At 43.9% G+C, this 22801-nt stretch overlaps 2 protein-coding genes across 3 annotated transcripts in view; one reads left to right on the top strand and one right to left on the bottom strand.

Moving 5' to 3' along the window:
* RPA3 (replication protein A3) lies at nucleotides 1–11168 on the bottom strand. Its single transcript, XM_084858745.1, has 4 exons — nucleotides 10890–11168; nucleotides 9415–9489; nucleotides 1686–1794; nucleotides 1–782 (listed from the first exon to the last, which is right to left on the bottom strand). The coding sequence occupies exons 1-4, from the start codon at nucleotides 10986–10988 to the stop codon at nucleotides 706–708; spliced, it is 360 nt and encodes a 119-aa protein (XP_084714871.1). The 5' UTR covers nucleotides 10989–11168; the 3' UTR covers nucleotides 1–705.
* An 86-nt stretch (nucleotides 11169–11254) lies between these two features.
* UMAD1 (UBAP1-MVB12-associated (UMA) domain containing 1) overlaps nucleotides 11255–22801 on the top strand; it is a 55449-nt gene continuing 43902 nt past the window's right edge. The window contains exons 1-2 of one of the 2 annotated variants that reach the window (XM_084858744.1): nucleotides 11255–11345; nucleotides 18768–18866. In XM_084858744.1, coding sequence (XP_084714870.1) covers nucleotides 18785–18866 — 82 coding nt within the window. In that variant the 5' untranslated portion in view covers nucleotides 11255–11345; nucleotides 18768–18784. Of the gene's footprint in view, nucleotides 11346–13222; nucleotides 13538–18767; nucleotides 18867–22801 lie in introns of those variants that run through there. The other variant, XM_084858743.1, reaches the window with a different exon arrangement.

Genomic DNA, 22801 nt, shown 5'->3' with positions numbered 1-22801 from the left:
TCACATCTAAAAAGTTTAATATTGGAAGATACAGAGATTCATAATAGATAATTGTTGTAGCGCACAGACTGAACAGTAGCCTAGACATGTGATGAATCAAATGAGATGGCAGGCGTTCCACACTGAAATTAGTTTACTCTGACATATCAAAAATAGCTGTGGATAGTCAGCCTGTGATATAATAACCTAATACACAAAATTAGGGCAGACAGTGACTCATGTGAGCCATTTGAACATGTAACGGGTGGAGAAACGTGCTAGTCTATGGAAATCTGACATCCTCAAATGAAGTTTGAGCCTCATGAAAGAGCCATGCCATCTTTAGTGCAGAAAAAGTGCTGCCTAGTCACTGAAAGTTTTTAAACCTCTGAATGCTTTTCATGCACATACCACCTCAAAATGCAAAGAAAAAACTGAATAGGTATTTGTTATGTGTTTACCCAGAGGTGGCTATTTGAGTGGTAATCTACTGAAAAATGTTGCCTTTCACCAGAGATATTTTTCTCCATCAAGGATGCACTATCATTTAAGTCCATTCAGGGGGATATAATACAAAATCCAACATTTTCTGTACCGTATCATAGGCATACCAGACTGTCTCAAGTGCATTTTAAACCGACTTGTTTCCTGGTAAGATCCTTGAATAGTTCTGTTCAGTAAGCATCATAGAATTGTTCACTCTGAAGTTGTCATGAAAAGTATCAATCATGCATCAGTACCAAAAGGGTAGTACTCAGGAAAGTCATGGATAACTTTTAGAGCTTCATTATACAGTGCAAGATCTGAAAGAAACGAGCACAAAATGAAAACGGAATTTACTAGTGCAGATGGAAATACATTCAACTGATACAGTACTAACTATATTCTGCATTTCATTTTTTTAATACCCAATTCCAAAGTCAGTCCAGCTAAAACTATTTCAAGAAGTTGCTGTTAATAATATGCCTAAGTCTGAATAGGAATTATATTGCCATAAATATTTGAACATGACTTTCTCAGATTTGAGAGAGCATCGACAACAGTTCTCCTTAAGTAAAAGGAAAACAAAAACAAATCATATGCAGCAGGAGACTAGGCTTGAACCATATACTTGATTTTGTACATTAATAGAATTAGGGAGCAATCCTATGGCTGCTAGTCAGTGGCTAGAAAGCCATAGGATATCTTGTTTTCTGGGAACTGACCTCCCTCCCACCTTCAGCCCTGCCTTGCAGGCAGCGCAGAGCAGCCAAAACGGGGCATTCTGGGGCGGGGAAGGCAGAAATGCCGGTACAACACATCCTATGTGCCATCCGGCAGCCTCCTCCCCCACTCCGCCTTCCCACAGCAAGACAGCTGAAATCGGTCGGCTATCAAGCCTCAAATGTAGGGCAGGAGAAGTGCGAAGGGAACAATCCCCTCCATGCTTCTCCTGCCCTGCACTGGATAGATGGTCTCCTCCGAATTCGGAGGCGGCTGCCTATCCCCATAGGATTGAGCCCTTAACCTGTCTGACTAGACATATGCAGAGATTATATAATGTGTTTATGGATCACCTTTTACAGGAATCATATTAAAACATATTTCCACAGGAAAAAATAATGCAAAAACTGGCCCTTAATGCAATCTAGATCAGGAGAACTCTGCAGAAAAGCTAATTCAAAAGTATGAAAGGTGCAATTTGCAATGCAGAATAATTTACTTACCAAACTTGTTTTTATCTTCTCTGAATTGGGTATATGACATGCAGATGATGTTTAGTTGATTTGTAACTCTTCCTACTACTTCAATAACTCCAGAGATCTCTTCTTCAAGCTACCGAAGCAGATGAGCCAGTTAATACCTTCAAATATTAGGAATTCTACAGATAGTCACCTTCAACTGCCCCTTGTACTTGTCTTTATTACATTTAACACTGAACAATTTTTTAAGTGCTTAAGAATATTACAAAAGATGATGTTCATTTTAAGGAAAAGTATAGGGCATATTTAAGAGTTTTTATAGGACACAATAGCATGGAAAAGACTCCACCCAAAGGTAGGGGTAGTACTTCTTCACACAGCACATACTAAAACTATGGAATTTGCTACAAGATCTAGTAATTTGCCACCAATATGGCTGGCTTTAAAAGGGTAAGACAAATTCACGGAGGATAAAGTTATCAGTGGCTACTAGTTCTGATGGCTATGCGCTACCTGCAGTATCAGAGGCAGTGTATCTATGTAAACCTGTTCCTGGGGAACTCAAGTGGGAGAGTGCTACTGCACACACATCCTACTTGTGGTTTTCCCACAGGCAGCTGTTTGGCCACTATGCGAACAGAATGCTGGACCAGACTGACCCATGGTCTGATGCAACATGGCTCTTATGTCCATTCTTTCTGGAACATCTGCACAGATCACCTACATGATGTCATCTCTTCCTTCAAACCCCAGCTCAAAACCTGCTTCTGCCCCCGCCCACAGGTACTTAAGGCGGGGCTGCCAGAAGCTGCTCGGGAAGGAGCCTGGGGAAGGAGGACCAGCCAGCAGCTGCACCAGGTGGATCCTGAGCCTGGGCCTGCTTCTGCCCCCGCCCACAGGTACTTAAGGCAGTGCCTCGGTGTCGCACTTGGAGTCATGTAGGACCTGAAGATCTACCCACCTGCCTCTCCAGAGACACCAGCAGCCACAACACCAGCAGCAAATAGCAGCAGCAGCAGAGGGCAGCAGCTTTAAAGACCAGGGGAAGGGGCAAACGTGGACTATCTGCTCCTTCTTAGCTGCTGTTCTCTTTTATCTTTTTTTATATTCTTTTAAACTGTTGTGTATTTTATATCTTAATATTTTAATATGTGCCTGGGAGGACTATTGGGCAACTCAGGAGGTGGGGGAGGTGTCACCATAACTGTGGTCACAGGCAGGGGGATGTATGGCGTTGGGGGATTAACGGGCCAGCTGAGGAGAAGAGGGGCTAGACAGCTTACAGCTGTCCCCTCTTCTGGTTCTTCCCCCAACCTGATGGTTCCTGGCAGCCTTACCAGTCTGCCCTCGGGTCTGGTGGTGCTGCTGCTGAATGCCAGGTCAGCCCAAAATAAGACCTCCCTCATCCATGATTTGATTGTGGATGAGGGGGCTGACCTGGCATGTATTACTGAGACCTGGGTGGGGGAACTGGGAGGGGTCACTCTCTCCCAGCTGTGCCCTCCTGGGTACTCGGTGCAGCACCAACACCGACTTGAGGGTCGGGGAGGGGGGATTGCAGTGGTCTATAGGAATTCAATCTCCCTCTCCAGGCTTCCTGCTCATTCGAGTGCAGATCTTGAGTGTCTGTACCTTGTGTTGGGTACCCGGGACAGATTAGGGATTCTGTTGGTGTACCGCCCACCCCGCTGCCCATCGGACTCCCTGCCTGAGCTGACGGAGGTGGTCTCGGACTTGGTGTTGAGGACCCCCAGGATGATGGTCCTGGGGGATCTCAACTTCCATGCCGAGGCCGCTGTATCCGGGGCGGCTCAGGACTTCATGGCCGCCATGACAACCATGGGGCTGTCCCAACATGTCATCGGCCCAACGCATACAAAAGGACACACGCTTGATCTGGTTTTCTCGACTGGGCAGGTGGATGGTGATCTGAAAGTGGAGGAATTAACAGCATTACAGGAGGGAAATTATGACTTGATAGGTATAACTGAGACTTGGTGGGATGACTCTCATGACTGGAATACAGCAGTTGAAGGATATAACTTGTTCAAAAAGAACAGGAGGAACAGAAAGGGAGGCGGGGTTGCACTGTATGTGAAAAATACATATCTCTGCACAGAAATACAGGAGGAGGAGCTTGGTAGCCCCATCGAGAGCATCTGGGTTGAAATAAATGGAGCAAAGAATAAAAGGAACCTGGTGGTCGGAGTCTACTACCGGCCACCCAATCAAGGAGAAGCCAAGGATGAAACTTTTGAAAAGCAAATAGCCAATGTTTTAAGGAAGCATGATGTAGTAGTAATGGGGGACTTCAATTTCCCCGATATTTGTTGGGAGACAAATTCTGCAAAACATGGCCCCTCCAGGAAATTCCTGACTTGTGTGGCGGATAACTTCCTCCTACAGAAAGTAGAGGAAGGAACTAGAGGATCGGCTATCCTTGACTTGATCCTAACCAACAGAGATGACTTAGTGGATAAAGTAGCAGTTACAGGAACTCTGGGGGAAAGCGACCATGTTGTACTTGAGTTCTTGGTTCTAAGGGAAGCAAAAGCCGAGTGTACTCAAACGCGTACCCTGGATTTTAGGAAAGCTGATTTTAATAAACTCAGAACAATGATCAGTAAGGTCCCATGGCAAGCAATGCTAGCGAGAAAAGGAGTCCAAGATGGGTGGGAACTTTTAAAAAAGGAAATTCTCAAGGCACAATCACAAACAATTCCAACAAGAAGAAAAGGTGGAAGACAACAGAAGAAGCCAATGTGGCTTCACAAAAAGCTTAGGGATGACCTGAAAACAAAAAAGGACACATATAGGAAGTGGAAAGAAGGCCAAGTAACAAAGGAAGAGTACAGGCAGGTAGCACAGAATTGCAGGGATGGCGTCAGGAAGGCTAAAGCGGAGAACGAGGTGAGGTTAGCGAGGGATGCTAAAAACAACAAAAAGGCTTTCTTCAGCTACGTGCATAGTAAAAGGCAGAGGAAAGAAATGGTTGTTCAGCTATTAAATAAGGATGGCAAAATGATAACAGAGGACAAAGAAAAGGCAGAGGTGCTCAATTCCTACTTTGGCTCAGTCTTCTCCCAAAAGAGGGTCTATGACCCCCCTGGCAAAGGCGAAGTACAGGCTGAAGGGGCAGGATTGCAGCTTGAGATCGACAGGCATATGGTCAACACCTCATTACTTTGAATGAGTTCAAATCTCCAGGGCCAGATGAACTGCATCCTAGAGTCATAAAGGAACTGGCAGAAGAGCTCTCAGAACCGCTGTCTATTCTCTTTGAGAAATCATGGAGGACCGGGGAAGTGCCAGATGACTGGAGGAGGGCTAACGTTGTCCCTATCTTCAAAAAGGGTAAAAAGGAGGAACCTGGGAACTACAGACCAGTCAGTCTGACATCAATCCCTGGGAAAATTCTGGAGCAGATCATAAAGCAATCCATCTGGAAGCACCTTGACAACAATGCAGTGATTACTCGAAGCCAACATGGATTTGTCAAAAACAAGTCCTGCCAGACAAATCTGATCTCATTTTTTGATCAAGTCACCTCCCTTGTAGACCGTGGGAATGCTGTAGACATCATATACCTCGACTTCAGCAAAGCTTTCGACAAAGTGCCCCATGATATCCTGATGAGCAAACTAGCTCGAAGTGGGCTAGATGAAACAACGATCCGGTGGATCCACAGTTGGCTACAGAATCGGACTCAAAGAGTGCTTATCAATGGGACCTTCTCAAGCTGGGGAGAGGTAACGAGTGGGGTACCGCAGGGCTCAGTCCTGGGCCCAGTGCTCTTCAATATTTTTATTAATGACTTGGAGGAGGAGGTGCAGGGAATGCTGATCAAATTTGCAGATGACACAAAATTGGGAGGGATAGCTAATACTTTGGAAGACAGAAACAAAATTCAAAGTGATCTGGATAGACTGGAGTGCTGGGCAGAAAACAACAGAATGGCATTTAATAGGGACAAATGCCAAGTTCTGCACCTAGGAAAAAGAAACCAAATGCACAGTTACAAGATGGGGGATACGTGGCTCAACCACACTACGAGCGAGAAGGATCTTGGAATTGTCGTCGATCACAAGCTGAATATGAGCCAACAATGTGATGTGGCTGCAAAAAAGGCAAATGCTATTTTGGGCTGCATTCATAGAAGCATCGCTTCCAAATCCCGGGAAGTACTAGTTCCCCTCTACTCAGCACTGGTTAGGCCTCATCTGGAGTACTGTGTCCAGTTCTGGGCACCACACTTTAAGAAGGATGCAGACAAGCTGGAGAGGGTTCAAAGGAGGGCAACAAAGATGATCAGGGGACTGGAAACAAAGCCCTATGAAGAGAGACTGAAAGAACTGGGCATGTTTAGCCTTGAGAAGAGAAGACTGAGGGGAGATATGATAGCGCTCTTCAAGTACTTGAAAGGTTGTCACAGAGAAGAAGGCCAGGATCTCTTCTTGATCAACCCAGAGTGCAGGACACGGAATAATGGGCTCAAGTTACAGGAAGCCAGATTCCGACTGAACATCAGGAAAAACTTCCTGAGTGTCAGAGCAATACGGCAATGGAACCAATTACCTGGGGAGGTGGTGGGCTCTCCCACACTGGAGGCCTTCAAGACGAGGCTGGACAGCCATTTGTCAGGGATGCTCTGACTTGGATTCCTGCATTGAGCAGGGGGTTGGACTCGATGGCCTTGTAGGCCCCTTCCAACCCTACTATTCTATGATTCTATGATTCTATGATCTGTCCCTTTGTCATGGTCAGATCACTTCCTGCTGAGGTTTAGACTTCTGGCGGCCTTTCCCCTCTGCAAGGGTGGGGGACCTATTAAAATGGTCCGCCCCCGGAGATTAATGGATTCCGATGGATTCCAGAGGGCTCTGGGGGATTTTCCTGCTGGTATGGCTGGTGCTCCTGTTGAAGCCCAGGTCGCTCTGTGGAATGCAGAGATGACTCGGGCGGTTGACACGATCGCGCCCAAGAGCATTCTCCCTCTGAGCAGAGCCCGGCCAGCTCCTTGGTATACACCTGAGCTGAGGGCAATGAAGCAAGAGGGGAGACGGCTAGAACGCAGGTGGAGGAAAACTCGTGCTGAGTCTGACCAAACACAGGTAAGAGCCCACTATTGAGCCTACTCTGTGGAGGTGAGGGTGGCAAAGAGGCAGTTCTTTTCCACCAGCATTGCATCTTCTCAGTGTCGTCCAGCGGAGCTTTTCCGAGTGGTTCGCGGCCTGTTACATTCTGGGCCAGTGAGAGACGGTGGAACCCTCGGTAGCACGCTGTGACGAGTTTGCGCGGCACTTTGAGGATAAGGTCGCTTAGATTCGTCATGAATTGGACACCAGCATTAATGCAGTTCCATTGGTAGAGGCGTTCAGAGCACCGTCTGGTCCAGTTTTATTGGATGAGTTTCAGTTACTGAGGCCTGAGGATGCGGACAAGGTGCTTGGCCAAGTCCGATCGACCACTTGTGTGCTTGACCCTTGCCCTTCATGGCTTATTAAATCAAACAAGGAGGGGATGTCTGGCTGGGTCCAGGAGGTTGTAAATTCCTCCTTGAGAGAGGGAGTGGTGCCTGCTGCTTTAAAAGAGGCAGTAATTAGACCACTCCTGAAAAAGCCTAACCTGGACCCAGAGGATGTTAATTATAGGCCAGTGGCCAACATCCCCTTCCTGGGCAAGGTGCTTGAGCAGGTGGTTGTAGGACAGCTCCAGGCACTCTTGAATGAAACGGATTATCTAGATCCATTTCAATCGGGCTTCAGGCCTGGTTTTGGAACAGAAACTGCCTTGGTCGCCCTGTGGGATGACCTCTGCTGGGAGAGGGACAGGGGGAGTGCGACCCTGTTGATACTCCTGGACCTCTCAGCGGCTTTCGATACCATCGACCATGGTATCCTTCTGGATAGGTTGTCTGGGTTGGGAGTTGGAGGCACTGCACTACAGTGGTTCCCCTCCTACTTGGATGGCTGATTCCAGAAGGTGGTGCTGGGGGATTATTGCTCTGTGCCATGGCAATTGTGCCATGGGGTTCCACAGGGCTCTATTCTATCCCCCATGTTGTTTAACATCTACATGAAACCGCTGGGGGAGGTTATCCGGAGGTGTGGGCTGAGGTGCCATCAATATGCGGATGACACCCAGCTCTACCTCTCTTTCTCATCAAAACCAGGTGAGGCAGTGGCTGTTTTGAACCAGTGCCTGGGCACAGTAATGGACTGGATGAGGGCTAATAAACTGAAACTCAATCCAGACAAGACGGAGGTACTGTTAGTGGGTGGTTCGTCTGCCCGGCTAGGTGATATTCAACCTGTTCTGGAGGGGGTTGCACTCCCCCTAAAGGATCAGGTTTGTAGTTTGGGGGTGCTCTTGGATCCAGAACTGTCACTTGAGGCACAGGTGAACTCAGTGGCACGGAGCACTTTTTATCAGCTTAGGCTGGTATACCAACTACGCCCTTATCTGGACAGAGATAGCCTAGCTACAGTTATCCATGCTCTGATAACTTCTCGTCTGGATTACTGCAATGCGTTATACGTGGGGCTGCCTTTGAAAACGGTCCGGAAACTTCAGCTGGTCCAAAATAGGGCAGCAAGATTGTTAACAGGGACTGGCCTGCGAGCTCATATTACGCCAGTACTTTTCCAGCTGCACTGGCTGCCAGTCCATTTCCAGGCCCGATTCAAAGTGCTGGTGTTAACATTCAAAGCCCTTAACGGCTTGAGGCCAGGTTACCTGAAGGATCGTCTCCTCCCATATGTGCCTGCCTGGACCTTAAGATCATCATCAGCGGCCCTTCTCCGTGAGCCCCTGCCAAAGGAAGTGAGGCGGGTGGCTACTAGGAGGAGGGCTTTTTCTGTTGTGGCACCCCGGCTCTGGAATGAGCTCCCTAGTGAGGTTCGCTTGGCGCCTACATTGTACTCTTTTCGGCACCAGGTGAAGACCTTTTTATTTTCCCAGGCATTTTAGCTTTCTAAATTTTTATCTTTGCTGTTTTAAATCTGTATTTTAAACTCCTGTACTGCTGCTAGGTTTTATTGTGGTTGTATTGTTATATTGTGGTTTTAATGTTCTATATATTTTAAATTGTTTTATTGTGTGTTGTTTGGTTTTAGTTTTTGTGAACCGCCCAGAGAGCTTCGGCTATTGGGTGGTATAGAAATGAAATAAATAAAATAAATAAAAATAAATAAAATAAATAAAAATAAATAAAATTCTCTTGACAAAGCATTTGGCTTAACTGCTATACTTTTCTGTTCTTTTCTTTTCTCTCCACCCAACTCTCAATTTGACACTCTGTTTGGGGAAGGGTTCTATCTTTTGCTTCACTTACTCTGTAACAGAACATGTACAGAGATAGTGTAATAACAATTAATATAGGTGATAGTCAAATAAGGTATATGACTTGGAATGGATAACAATGGGTAGTAGAAGATTAAAGAATACATATCAGAACACTGTTCAGCAGCAAAATGCCTCTGCTGCAGTGTGAAGGTGCATGCAGGTGTCTGTTGGCACTGGAATGAGTCACTAGTGTTCATTTTTGCTACTGTGCCAATACTAGAATTACAATAGTTTATTTGCTTGGGCTTAGATCCTGAAACCCTCTCTCATAAACCAAGCTCCTACACCATCACCACAAAGACTGATCATTAGATTCTACCTCTAGAATTAAAGCCAACAGATGCCTAACACTCCAAAAGATGATTAAGTGCCATAAATAAAAAACCTGCCAAAGGACAGTCATACTTACAGGTGTGTTCAGCTCAACAGTTGCAGTTTTTCCTTCTCCGTCCACTAGGAAGAAGAATTTCCCTGATGGGTGGATCTACAAAGATTTTAAAACATCTGATTTCTGTATAACTTTTAAACACTACATAGAGAAATCTTATATCAACGAACAAACGTAATATAGTTGCCCAATTTAACAACAATATGAAGTGGAACCAAAGTTAATGGTGTGTTGTTAATGAAGTATTTATAATAATAAGTAGCCCAATATTTGGGTGGGCCTTGCCCATCCGAGCACTAAGAGCAACAAGCACAGGATTACTGAAACACTTTAAAAGTTTCTACCAATAAATATGCAAACGTTTCTATCAATGAACAAATACACATTATTTCCAGCAATGCTCAGCTTTAGAAAGAGCAGTCCAGAGTTGAGAAATAAACAGTGTAGAGTCTGACAGTTGCACCTACCTATCAATCCCACTACATCTCAGGTCTTTGGCTAGAAATGTAGCAAGTACTCAGGTAATACCCCAGGTACACACAGACATTTCTGTGAGCTCTAAAATTGTCATGGCAACATGTAAAAATATGCATACATCCTTTAATAAGGGGAATGCAATCCCTCTACAAATATTTCTCACAGCTCACAAAACCCACTAAAGTTAATTGTATGTTAATCACAGAGCACTTGGGTAGCATGGCTATGTCTGGTGGTGCATGATTACAATGAAAAAATATGAAAGGGCTCTAACAGACATAAAAAGTTTCCACCATGTCACCTTGACCCATTTACACTTTATATTTTTTTGCTAGTTGCCTTTCCCTTTCCTGCTGAAAAGAGGCAGAATATAAATATAACAAGGGCACAACTGTATGCATGTTTAAATAGAAATAAGTCCTACAAGTCCGAGAATTTAAGTTGAAGGACTTATTTCTGTCTAATCAGACATAGGATTGCACCCTAAATCAGTTACTCAGTTGCTGCACTAAATATTTATTTGTGAAATTTTATATCTCTAAATATAATAAGCAGTTCACATATAGGCCTTTGGTCTGATGTAGTATGGCCCTTCTTATGGTTAAAGGAGGGGATGCGAATGCATCTCAAGAAAGCTTCATTAACACCAGAAGTACGTACCTCACACTCGCGGCTACAATGCCAGCGTTAGCATTATATAAAGCAGGCACCACCGGCAGGAGTGAGAAAATAAGCTTTGCAGCGAGTGAGCCATAATCCTACGCATGTTCAGACAGGAAAAAGTCCTACAACTCCTAGGCTGCCCCAGCCAGCATGCTGGGAGTTGTACGGCTTTTTTTCTGCCCAAATATGCACAGGATTGTGCCCTAAGTTAAAAAGGGACGAGGATTCACATGAAGAAACCCCCCGACTCCCCAACCGCTTGAGGTACACACGCGTCATTTCTCGGGGCAAGCGAGGCCTAACCCAGCAGCGCCGACGAAGAAGAAGAAAGGGCCACTCCGTGTTTCTCCCCCTACCTTTTCCAGACGTCCCACGAAACAGACAGGCTTGGTAACATACTGCGCCAGCTGACTTGTGGCTACGCGAATCCGGGGCCCTTCTAATACGTCCGCCATTTCGAAGCCAAAGACCAAACGAGCCGCCCCCCCCCCTCCCCTCCGTTTATTCTAGCCACGTTGGCGGGAAACTTCTACTTCCGCTCCCCTCATTGAGCCGGGGGGGGGGGTTACCAGGGCAACTACGGACGCGTGAAAGGTTGGAGCGCTCTGCCTAAGTTTACCACGCAGTCCCAGAATGCTCGCTACGCAGCCAGCCTCCTCTGGGTACGTCATTTCCGAATCGCGCGCCAGGGTTCTTGCGCATGCGCGCCAGGCTCTGCTTTGGGCGCCGTCAAGGTTACTTGCGTTCAGTCGCAGGATGTGCCCCTCGTGAACCCGGAAGCGGAGGTTGTTGTGGAAAAACAGTTGTAGGAGGTGAGTGTTTGGAGAGGAGGCGTAGGATCAATACAAGGATGGGCTCGGCCGCGGCGACAAGGGGAAGTAGGAAATGAGGCTCGTTAGGGCCTTGGTTGTGCCGTGCGAGTAGTCGTTGAACAGAAGGAGCGGCGGGGTGCGAAGGTCGCGACCGTTATATCTGTTGACGGCTCGCTGGGTTGCGATCCGCGCATGCGCGTTGTGTTTGGAAGGGAGTCTATGTCAGCTTACACGAGCCTCATGGGTGGGACTATCCGTTATCCCTCGAATTTGCTTACCTGCCTTGAGACGTCTTGCTTTTCTTTTCCCTTCGTTCTTCCTAAGGGTCAGAGCTTTTCTGGATCAAGGAGGCGGGAGCGGGGAAGAGAAGGCTGGCTGCCATAGTCTTAGAGCCGATATGGCATGATTTGCTGCTTTCTATAAATTAACGTCTGAATTAGGGACACATGGAAAATAGCCGTGGTGATGAGAAAAAATAAGAGGAAGACTCAATTGAGGTTTAGTTGATTAATTGATAAACTCTGCATATGTAAGAAAGCGCTAGTCCTATAGAAAACGTATTTTCTTTGCACTTAGATGATGCGTTCAAGAAGAAGCATGTATTTTAATCTTATTTAAAGCATTTTTAGTCCGCCCTTCAGCCAAAAAAAGCTCCAAGAGCGGCTTACAAAGAGGAGAAACAAGACTGCCTGCAGACTTATAATCTAAAAGACGTGACACAAAAGGAAAAAGAATTGGAAGGAGAAGGAAAAAACCAAACTCAGGCAGCTTGGTTTTTTGGTTACAAACTTCAGCAGATCTTGGAGCAGGATCTCAGTGCAATTGAAGGGCTAAAGCTTCCTCTCCCTCTGATGGCCTTGGCAGTTTGTAGCTGGACAGAAGGAAACTCTCCATTATAGTTGTACCTAGGCATGATAAAGGAGCGCCTGACTTCTGGTTCCTCTTTTTCCTGATGGCAGTTGGTAGCATTCATTTCCCCTTTTCTCTTGCAAAGGAGGGGAATGTCTCATCAGATGACACCACCATCGCTAAGGTGGTGGTTGTCATCTGCAGTTTTTGTATTAAAAGTTAGTGTTTTTTAAAAAAAATCTGTTGGCCAGTTAATTGGAGCCATCTTTTTAAATTAGCTGCAATGTTTTTAGTCAATTACTATAAAAACTAGTTGATTAAAGGTGCAGTCCTATGTCAGAAAAAGTACTACAATTCCCAGCAGTCCCTAACCACCATGCTGGGAGTTGTAGGACATTTTTCGGTCTAAACATTCATATGATTGTGCCCTAAATGTTGTTGTTGTTCAGTTGTGTCTGACTCTTCGTGACCCCATGGACCATAGCATGCCAGGCCTTCCTGTCCTGCGCTCTCTTCCGGAGCCTGCTCAAGTCCATATTCATTGCATCAGTGATGCTATCTAGCCATCTCATCCTCTGCTGTCCCCTTCTCCTTTTGCCTTCAGTCTTTCCCAGCATCAGGGTCTTTTCCAGAGAGTTTTCTCTTTGCATTAGGTGGCCAGAATATTTGAGCTTCAGCTTCAGGATCTGTCTTTCCAATCAGCAGTCAGGGTTGATTTCCTTTAGGATGGACTGATTTGACCTCCTTGCAGTCCAGGGGACTCGTAAGAGTCTTCTCCAGCACCACAGTTCGAAGGCATCGATTCTTGGGCGCTCAGCCTTCCTTATAGTCCAGCTCTCACAACCATACGTTACTACTGGGAAAACCATAGCTTTGATTATGCGGACCTTTGTCAGCAAGGTGATGTCTCTGCTTCTTACTATGCTGTCTAGGTTTGCCATAGCTTTCCTCCCAAGGAGCAAGTGTCTTTTAATTTCATGGCTACAGTCACTGTCTGCGGTGATCTTGGAGCCCAAGAAAGTAAAATCTGTCACTGCTTCCATTTCTTCCCCTTCCATATGCCAGGAAGTGATGGGGCCAGATGCCATGATCTTAGGTTTTTTTAATGTTGAATTTCAAACCAGCTTTTGCACTCTCCTCTTTCACCCTCAACAAGAGGCTGTTTAGATCCTCTTTGCTTTCTGCCATTAGGGTGGTATCATCTGCATATCGGAGGTTGTTGATAATTCTCCCAGCAATCTTAATTCGGACCTGTGATTCATCCAATCCAGCGTTTCTCATGATGTACTCTGCATATAAGTTAAATAAGCAGGGCGACAATATGCAGCCTTGTTGCACTTGTTGTAAGTATTTACATAGCCTATCACAGCCTAAATGGGGAAGCAAATGGCGGCCGCGTCTGCGGCCGCCATTCGCAAAGCAGCGCAAACAGCACCAGGTAAGTGCTCCGTTTTGTGCGCCTTTCGTGGGGTGGTGGGGCAGGGGGCTTCGTTCCGCCACGGATTTCGGGGGGCCGAATGCTCTGAGATCCGTGGCAGAATTCTCTGACATCCCTAGTTGCTTCCCATCGCAAAAAGCAGTCTCAAAGTGACTCTCACACACAGTACAGCAATCCATGATTGATATAATGGGAAATGGTCAATATAAACCATAATCAGCACAAAAATACAAATAAAAGTAAATGCCATAAAAACATAATCTAAAAACAGTACAGTATGAAAGTGTTCATCCACAAATAAACAAAATCTACCCCTGTTCACAGCATTCAATGAACATCACAAAAGCAGCCCATAACAGTTGGGCCATAACTAATGTCCAAATGCCTAGGAAAATAATTATTGCACCTGGCTAACACCTGCAATGAACTGTTCACATGAGTTAACTAGCGCAAACTATGTAACATCTGAAGTTAACACGGTTGATTACAGCAACTATTTATTTGACTTAAAAATGGGTTTTTTCCTAGTCATGGCGGTAAGCTCCATGTGTATCACCAATTCTGACAATGTATACCTGGGAAACCAAATGGAAAATCTTTGAAAGCATGACATCAGCTCTTAGAGTTTTTGTCTGCTCTGGGCTCAGCTGGTTCAGCTGTCTTGAGTTGCAGTTCTAACCTTATTTACTTGATGGTAAATGTTATTGAAAACAATGGAGTTTATTGCCAAATAAAGGTACAGTGTTTAGCTGAGAACTGTCTTAAAGAACTTGGCTGGAGGATCCTTATTTTCCCTGACACTACATATTTTTTGGCCTGGGTGCAATGGTTTGTGGTCAGGCATTTTTGGTGCCTAGTCATGATTTGTAACAGTGTTTAAAGTTCACAAAAATTATTAGTCCCCAAAATGTTTTACTATCCTTCACCTCCACCCCATACATGTTAACCATTTGTAGCCTTAAAAAGAACCAGTTTCTGTAAATCTCTATTGCCTGGTTTGCTACAAGCAATTTTTGTTTGCCACAGGCAAGGAGGCCTGTGGTTTTTACAAGGCTATAATCAAATACTCTTTCTCTCTCTCTCTCTCTCTCTCTCTCACTCTCTCTCTCACACACACACTCACACACACACACACACACTCACTCACACCAGGGAAGGAAGCTTTTTAGTTTAGACCTAAGCAATACAAACATACTAATTTTGGTAGAATGTTGTTGTTTATTCGGTCAGTCGCTTCCAACTCTTCATGACTTCATGGACCAGCCCATGCCAGAGCTTCCTGTTGGCCATCGCCACCCCCAGCTCCCCCAAGGTCGAGTCTGTCACCTCCAGAATATCATCCATCTATCTTGCCCTTGGTCAGCCCCTCTTCCTTTTGCCTTCCACTGGCTTCTAAACAAACTCATGAATCATGACCACATAGATGTCTTCTATGGCCACTCTGGCTGAGGCAAGATTTGAATTGGGGGCTACTCAGCTCACACTCCTAGCTACCTTTAGCATCTTTATGTATATGTGATCATCACACAACACTCTGTATGTGGGTTACATGTAACATGTAGGAATTTTGTACTCTATGAAGTGGTACTGAAATGGTAACAATAGATTTGGGCTTTATTTGTTTTTTGTTATTGGGGGTGGGAATAAACTGTGGTAAAGTTTTTAAAACACCATATTTCATCTGAGACCTCAACCCCATACTCCAAGCCATAAAGCTCCTTTCATGAGGATACATCTGCCTGAGTAGACACTTGTGATCCAGCTCTAGTTGTGACTTGTGTCCTAATATGGATGGAGGTGTGCATTCAAATGCTCATTCCATTGCAAGTATTGTTGTGCAGATAGTTTCCCAGTCAGGAAGAATGTTGTAAGCTGCCTTGTACTGAATCAGACCATTCACTCCCCCTCTACCCAGCTCAATGTTGTCTGTGCTGGGTGGAGCACACTTCAGGCTTGCGGAAACTGCTTCTTTTTTTTTCTTTTTTTACGAGAACCCTGAGATCCACCAACTGGAGCATGGTGCAAAAGATATACATTTAGAATTTAAGTATTCTGAGCTCAGGAACTTGTTTTAAGTACCAGAACTGATTGGACCTCACAGTCCTTCCACCCAAGAATCCACTCCTGGTTTACATTTCAAGCTTTCTTATTTCAACAATATAATTTAAGGAAGGGGAGAGTCATCTTATTGCTTCTGTTGTTAAATAGGGAGTCAGAAATCCTTGCTGATCTCCTGCAAATCACACAGAGATCTACCTCTAGATCCAGATCAACATTCTGCTCACCCCAGTCTGCACTGACTGGCAGCAGCTTTCCAGGGTTCTAGACATGGGTTTTTCCCATCTCTGCCTTGAGATGTCAGGTCCTTCTGGGGCCTTCTGCCTACAAAGCATGTGCTCTACCACTGAGCTATAGCCTCACCTGGATTCATACCCAGTTTATGTCTGCAAGTAATATGTGTCCAGAAACCTGCCTTCCACATGTGTTTCCTTAGCTAGATCTGGTGTTTTTACCCTCTAGCAGTTGGAGGAAGAAGTCTCTCTAGCAATGGAGGAAAAAGCATAAGTGGAAGGTATTTCATCTTAAGTAGTAGCTGTGGCAACACTGGGCTAAGGAATCTTTCCCCTCAGCAGTGGTTGCAGTGGTGCAGGGGCCTGTACCTCCGAAGCATATGGTGGATAATGGGATGAGCCTCCCGGGAAGGAAGTACAGCAGAATGTGTTCCTTCCTGTCAGCTGAAACTCCAACCTTGAAAAAAGTGGAGGGGGTGTATTGATTTGGACCAGCAGAGGGGCATGCATAATGCTAGTTCTTCCCTGGCCTGACCAACCAAAATCCCAGCAATTCATTTTGGGGCTGAGGATGAGGCTTGGTTGCAAACTGAGGTGTGGGGACTTGTGTTGGCTTGGCTGAGGGAAGCAAAGCAACATAATTATATCCCCATCCCCAGGCTATTACCTGTGCACTACCTTCAGTAGGTAGGAATTGTTCACTTGAGGGAAGTGCACATCAGCACTTCCGCTGTGGATATTTTCTTGGGAAAGGTGGGAGGGTTGAAATGATGCTGCCTTGCTCTTTGTACAAGAGTAGATTGCTATCATCATGAAGTAGAAATCCTCTCCTATCTTTCTCTCCCCCCATACACAATATACCTAACATACCTTTGGGCCTCTGGGGTGTTTACATGTGGCACTTTACTACTACAGGGAGTGATGTACGCATAACACATTGTGGTTTTAATGTTCTGTATATTTTAAATTGTTTTATTGTGTGTTGCTTGGATTTAATTTTTATGAACCGCCCAGAGAGCTTCAGCTATTGGGCGGTATAGAAATGAAATGAATAAATAAATAATTAAATAAATAACGTTATAGATGCTATACTGAAACCTCAGTTGGTTTCTAAGAGAGAAAAACAATTGGCAGGTGTATCATAGTAGGAGAGATGTTTATCTTTATAGACTATGTCTTATTTCAATATTATTTCAGTGGAGCTGAAACATTCCATTTGGAGAAGACCACATAGAACCAGCTGTAGGGTTTTTGTGTTTGTATCATGGTGGGTTAAGATATGTGGGTTCTTAATTTTCAGTATTATTAAAAAGGGAGAGAAGCTAGAGCATTGCCTTATGACATCATTATACATCTAAACCTATAACAACAACCTTTGTGATTTAAATATTGAATTTTATGTGTTTTGGTTATTGCAGGCAAATGAAAGTGTAAACTATTGGTTTTGTAAAAACAAACGTATTTCCGTGGTTGTGGATAAACTTTTGATATCATGGCACCAATATAGGGGCTTTGGTAATAGCAGGATGTAACACAGCAAAAGAAAAATCCTTCTAGCCTTGGAGTCCAAGAAGAATGCCTCATAGTCAAGGAGGAAGTAGAGTTGAGCTGCTGAAAGTGAGAATGTAAGAAACACAGGATTTACGAAGAGAGAAAAAAGCACAGAGAAATGGGAACTGATAGGAAACAAAGGGTCAGGAGGCTAAGGAGCACCATTTTTATAGGTGAAAGACATAGTAAATTGGCAACTGGTATGAATGGTATGGGGACAAAGCAGTTATTAGCTGCTTTTGAGAGGCTTGGACTTGATAAAGCAGGATACATTTAAAAACAAATGAATAGGTGGAACAAGTAACTAGGTCATTTTATGACAGGTTGGCATTTTCAAAATGTGGTCTACTAGTCTTACAAAATGGTATGTTTATGAGATTGCTTAAGCATTTTACTTTTTATATGTATCTAATGTAATTCAAAGTTCTGCAAGAGAACTGAAAATAATCTAATCTTAGATTAATTTATATTTTAAATGGCAGCGTGAGTTTTTTGTGTGATATATTAAAGCTGCTAGCTTGATTACAGAAACACTCTTCACATAATCATGTGGTGCCATTGACTAAAATATTTTGATGATGAATAGTTAATATTGACCTGGTTCACACATAAACAACCCATAGGCTCTTGGGAACAAGTGGGAGAGAACAAACATGCTACCCCCTGCATGCCCACTACTTCTGCTTTTTCTCAACAACCTACAGTCAGCCCATTCATAGGTTGTTGAGTGTGATGTGCAAACCTGGAGTGCTAGGCTGTTTTGGGAGCAAACAATCCAGCGGTTAGCTCTACAACAAATCATGGGTTAACTGCTGGGTTGTTTAGCACCTGAACAACCCAGTGCTCCTGGTTCACATGTCACACTCAGCAACCTATGAATGGGCCGCTCGTAGGTTGTTAAGTGAAAGCAGAAGTGGCTGACATGCTGCAGGCAGTGTCCTCACTCTTTTGCATTCATGCACTTGTTTAACACATGGACTGACATTAAGTGCAAAATAGCGCTGTACCTTATTTATCTTTTTCTAGTACTTCAGTTACTTTTTCCAGATTTTGAAGCAAACGAATCTTCTGCTGGGTGTATGGAATGCTATGTAGTTTCTTCAAATGGCAATAATGAACAACTTGCTCTTGTGTTCGCTCTCCAAGATTCTCTTTCTCACCACGCCCCCCCCCTTCAAGTTTAGAATGTTTTCTGATTGTTTTCAAGTTTAAAGTGTTTTTAATGATGTCTGAATTGTGTAGATTTTTTTTTTTACTTGAAACATTATTTGTTTTCCTGCTTTTTGTTCCTAGACTTGTATTTCAAAGAGATGTTCAACTTATTCCGGAAAAACCAGGATAGCAAGAAGGTACTGGTGACAGAAAAAGAAGCAGATGGATTTGTTCTCCTGAGTAAGTGATCCTAACACCATATAGAAATCGCATTATTTTCTGGATATTTCACAAGGTGCCACATCTAAAAAAAAGTACATGGAACTCTGTGAAAAGCTTGAAAGAAGTTCAGGTTGAACAAATACAGATATTTAATGGTCCATTCAGAGAGTTGTTCTGAATTACCGTTTTTGGGATGAAAATATAAATAAATGGTAGATTTATCATAGTTGTTACCACCATCTTGTCACCCCTCAGGATCTTACCTGAGGCATTTTGCATCACTTGCAACAGCCACCTCGCAAATAAGAAAGGGCTTGGTCATAGGGCTTAATTCTGATAGTTCCTACAGTTTAAACTGAAATGTTCGGTAGGGCATGGTGCTATTGTTGTTGTTGTTCAGTCGTTAAGTCGTGTCCGACTCTTCGTGACCCCATGGACCATAGCACGCCAGGCCTTCCTGTCCTCCGCTCTCTCCCGGAGTGTGCTCAAGTTCATATTCATTGCATTGGTGATGCTATCTAGCCATCTCATCCTCTGCCGTCCCCTTCTCCCGTTGCCTTCAATCTTTCCCAGCATCAGCGTCTTTTCCAGTGAGTTTTCTCTTTGCATTAGGTGGCCAAAATATTTGAGCTTCAGCTTCAGTATCTGACCTTCCAATAAGCAGTCAGGGTTGATTTCCTTTAGGATAGACTGATTTGACCTCCTTGCAGTCCAGGGGACTCGTAAGAGTCTTCTCCAGCACCACAGTTCGAAAGCATCGATTCTTCGGCGCTCAGCCTTCCTTATAGTCCAGCTCTCACAACCATACGTTACTACTGGGAAAACCATAGCTTTGATTATGCGGACCTTTGTCAGCAAGGTGCTGTCTCTGCTTCTTACTATGCTGTCTAGGTTTGCCATAGCTTTCCTCCCAAGGAGCATGCGTCTTTTAATTTCATGGCTACAGTCACCGTGTGCGGTGATCTTGGAGCCCAAGAAAATAAAATCTGTCACTGCTTCCATTTCTTCCCCTTCCATATGCCAGGAAGTGATGGGGCCAGATGCCATGATCTTAGGTTTTTTTAATGTTGAATTTCAAACCAGCTTTTGCACTCTCCTCTTTCACCCTCAACAAGAGGCTGTTTAGATCCTCTTTGCTTTCTGCCACTAGGGTGGTATCATCTGTGTATCTGAGGTTGTTGATAATTCTCCCGGCAATCTTAATTCTGACCTGTGATTCTGTCTTTAAAAGTTTCATTTTGTTTAAAGATGTCTCAATTTTGAGGTGTCATTCAACTGTATAGTTATACTAGAGTAATCCCAGTAAAGTTTATTATTTAAGACAAATGTAGTGTGATGTAAGGTTATTGATCACTCCTGCACTGTTCTCATTTGCATAGGGAGATTACTGATGTGAGTCTATTGTGTCTTTCTGTTGAGTTTGTTTGGCTTATTTCACCCTGGTTTGATTTAGGCCATGAGATAGTGAAAGAAAAGTCCAGTGAATTCTGCAATATTTGTGATATAACAGTAACTAATCAATAGCCCTGAATGACAACTGAATCAAGAACACAGGAGGATTCAGAGCAATTGGATAAAGATGGAGGATGAGTAGACAATCCTGCAATTCTGCATGGATAATAGCTTCTCTGTTTCTAGTTCTGATTTTCCCATTACGTTATCTCCCTGGAGGAATGGCAGTCTTCTTCATAAGTAGTCATGGATGTGAGACTTTGTCAACTAGCAAGTTAAGAAGTTCTCAGAATTCTTCCCCATGAGGGTTTGTGTGCTGCATCATGCCCCAAGTCCTCTGGGGGCAGGGGGAGTTTCTTGAGAGAATGAGAGTGGAATCTATTCCAATCATTTGCCTGGGGGAATTAAGTAGTAGTATTTCTTGCTACATGTTATTTTTTAGTAGGAGTTACCTAATGCCAAAGCATGTGTGCTCAAGGGCACACTGTAGTCGTCAGTCCTGGAGAATAAATTTTTTCAGAACTATTAATTTGGCAGAAAAGGAGAAAAACAATCCTGTTTCCCATACAGTTAAATGAAATATAGAATATGGAATGTTAGCCTTTTTAATTTGTTGCCTATGTTCAGCCTTACCAGCTGCTGCTCTGATAGTTATGCTTGGTAACTGCACATCTGTGTTGCATATACTGGGGTTTTATACTTCAATGAAGCTTTAACAAGATTGACTCTAACCACTTTTTTCTCCCTCTGTTTTCCTGAGGAGTGTTCTGAATGCAGTATTTAGTTCTGTATTAAGCAGAATTAATATATTATTAACTTGACACCTTATATCTGTGGTAGGCCATGTTTGTGTGGCATTTCTCCACACCTTAACTGCAGTATCTTGTGTAACTTGCTACAAAGGTTCCCCTGATCTCTCAATGAGGAGAGAGAGACAGAGTGTGTGTGTGTGTGTGTGTGTGTATAGTTTTTGTGATTAAAGCACATACTATTATGGTGATGATTATGTGTTTCCACGCTGGTTCCTTCCATGGACATGTGGTATTATTATGTGGAAGTTCTTAATGTTATTGGCGATCTGTATGATAAGCTGTGCTAGATATTACAGCTGGAGTTTGGAATGTAACAGTAACAACAGATCAGTAACAACTTCCCAAGGGATAGGAGCCTTTAGAAATGCCACAAAGCAGAATTAGATGTTACGTAGAGCTTTTTACGCACATATTGTATAGTGCATTATGGAACATTAGAACACAAGATGGTATAAACTCATTGCTACTTCTCCCTTTCACCAAACATAAAACAATCAGGATTTCCTGGTAATTTAGTTATGCTAACACTAAGGAATTGTGTGTAAAAATTGTTTCAGTGAGTGGCTGATGAAAGAAGGAATTAATGTGATCCAGCACAAGGGTATTATCACTGTTTTCCAACTTTTAAAAATAGTTTACCAGAGACTCCAAAATGTTTTACTATATTGAATTGCTGACACCATATCCATTTGGAGAGGTGTGCCCTAACCTGGTGTAACGAGATCAACAAATTATTATTATTAGTAGTAGTATATTTTGCCTTTCCTCCAGGGAACTCAAGAGTAGCATACTGTCAGGTTCCTTCTTCTTCTCCCTTCACAATCAACACACTCCAGGAAACAAGGCTTTGGGCTAACACTACTTTATTAGTTAATTACTAGCTTCTTTACAAGTGCAAATTCTAGGAAACTCTCAGGCTGCAGTGAAACGACTAATCCACACATCTACGAATATCAATAGAAGAGAGAACTAGAAGTTAGAAAAGTTGGCAGCAGTCTGGACATGAACTTCTTGGCCAGACTTGCTTAGCAGGGATGCCTCTCCCTTAGAGAGGCTCTCTCCCATCTTGGCTTCCACAAGTGGTCAACCTGGCGGAGTGTCTGAGCCCTGCCCCCAACTTTTCCTGCTTTGCTCTACGACGGACCCTAGCATCCCTCAAGTCATGCCCCTCGTTCTCCTCCTCTTCCGAAACCTGGGTTCTCATGGAGGAGGAATGGGGGATCTGTGGTCAAGGTCTTAGGAAGAAAGTCTTGTTGTATCTGGGCTCACTAGGGAGGGTGCCTCCCTCTGTTCTAGTTAGGAGCACACCACAGAATTGTGCAGTCCTTGGCCCTCAGCTTCTTTTCTCTGGTGTATGAATTATTCCCACTAGTCTTAGCCTGAACATTACATTGGCGCTAACAATAGTTAAAGGTAATCAAGATTCCCTCTTAACTGGGATTTGAAACTAGTTAGCGAACCCTACTTGAAAAGGAACCTAGTAATTCATTTGTATCCTGTCAGTTTTCCATTATGGAACTCAAATTGCATACATAAGGTTGCCAGGCACTGACCAGATTCTGACTTTGATTTAGGAAGGTTGCTATACCATGTGCCTTCAGACCATAGTTGCTATACCATGTGCTTTCAGACCATGCCCTGGTACCATTATTATTAGCACTAACCTGGGTTAAAAGCTAGCTATGTAAA

The sequence above is a fragment of the Heloderma suspectum genome, chromosome 5 (genome assembly GCF_057233095.1).
Source record: "Heloderma suspectum isolate Gila_16-S chromosome 5, 16-S_ref, whole genome shotgun sequence".
Classification (NCBI taxonomy): domain Eukaryota; kingdom Metazoa; phylum Chordata; class Lepidosauria; order Squamata; family Helodermatidae; genus Heloderma; species Heloderma suspectum.
This window is presented reverse-complemented; position numbering and strand designations above follow the sequence as displayed.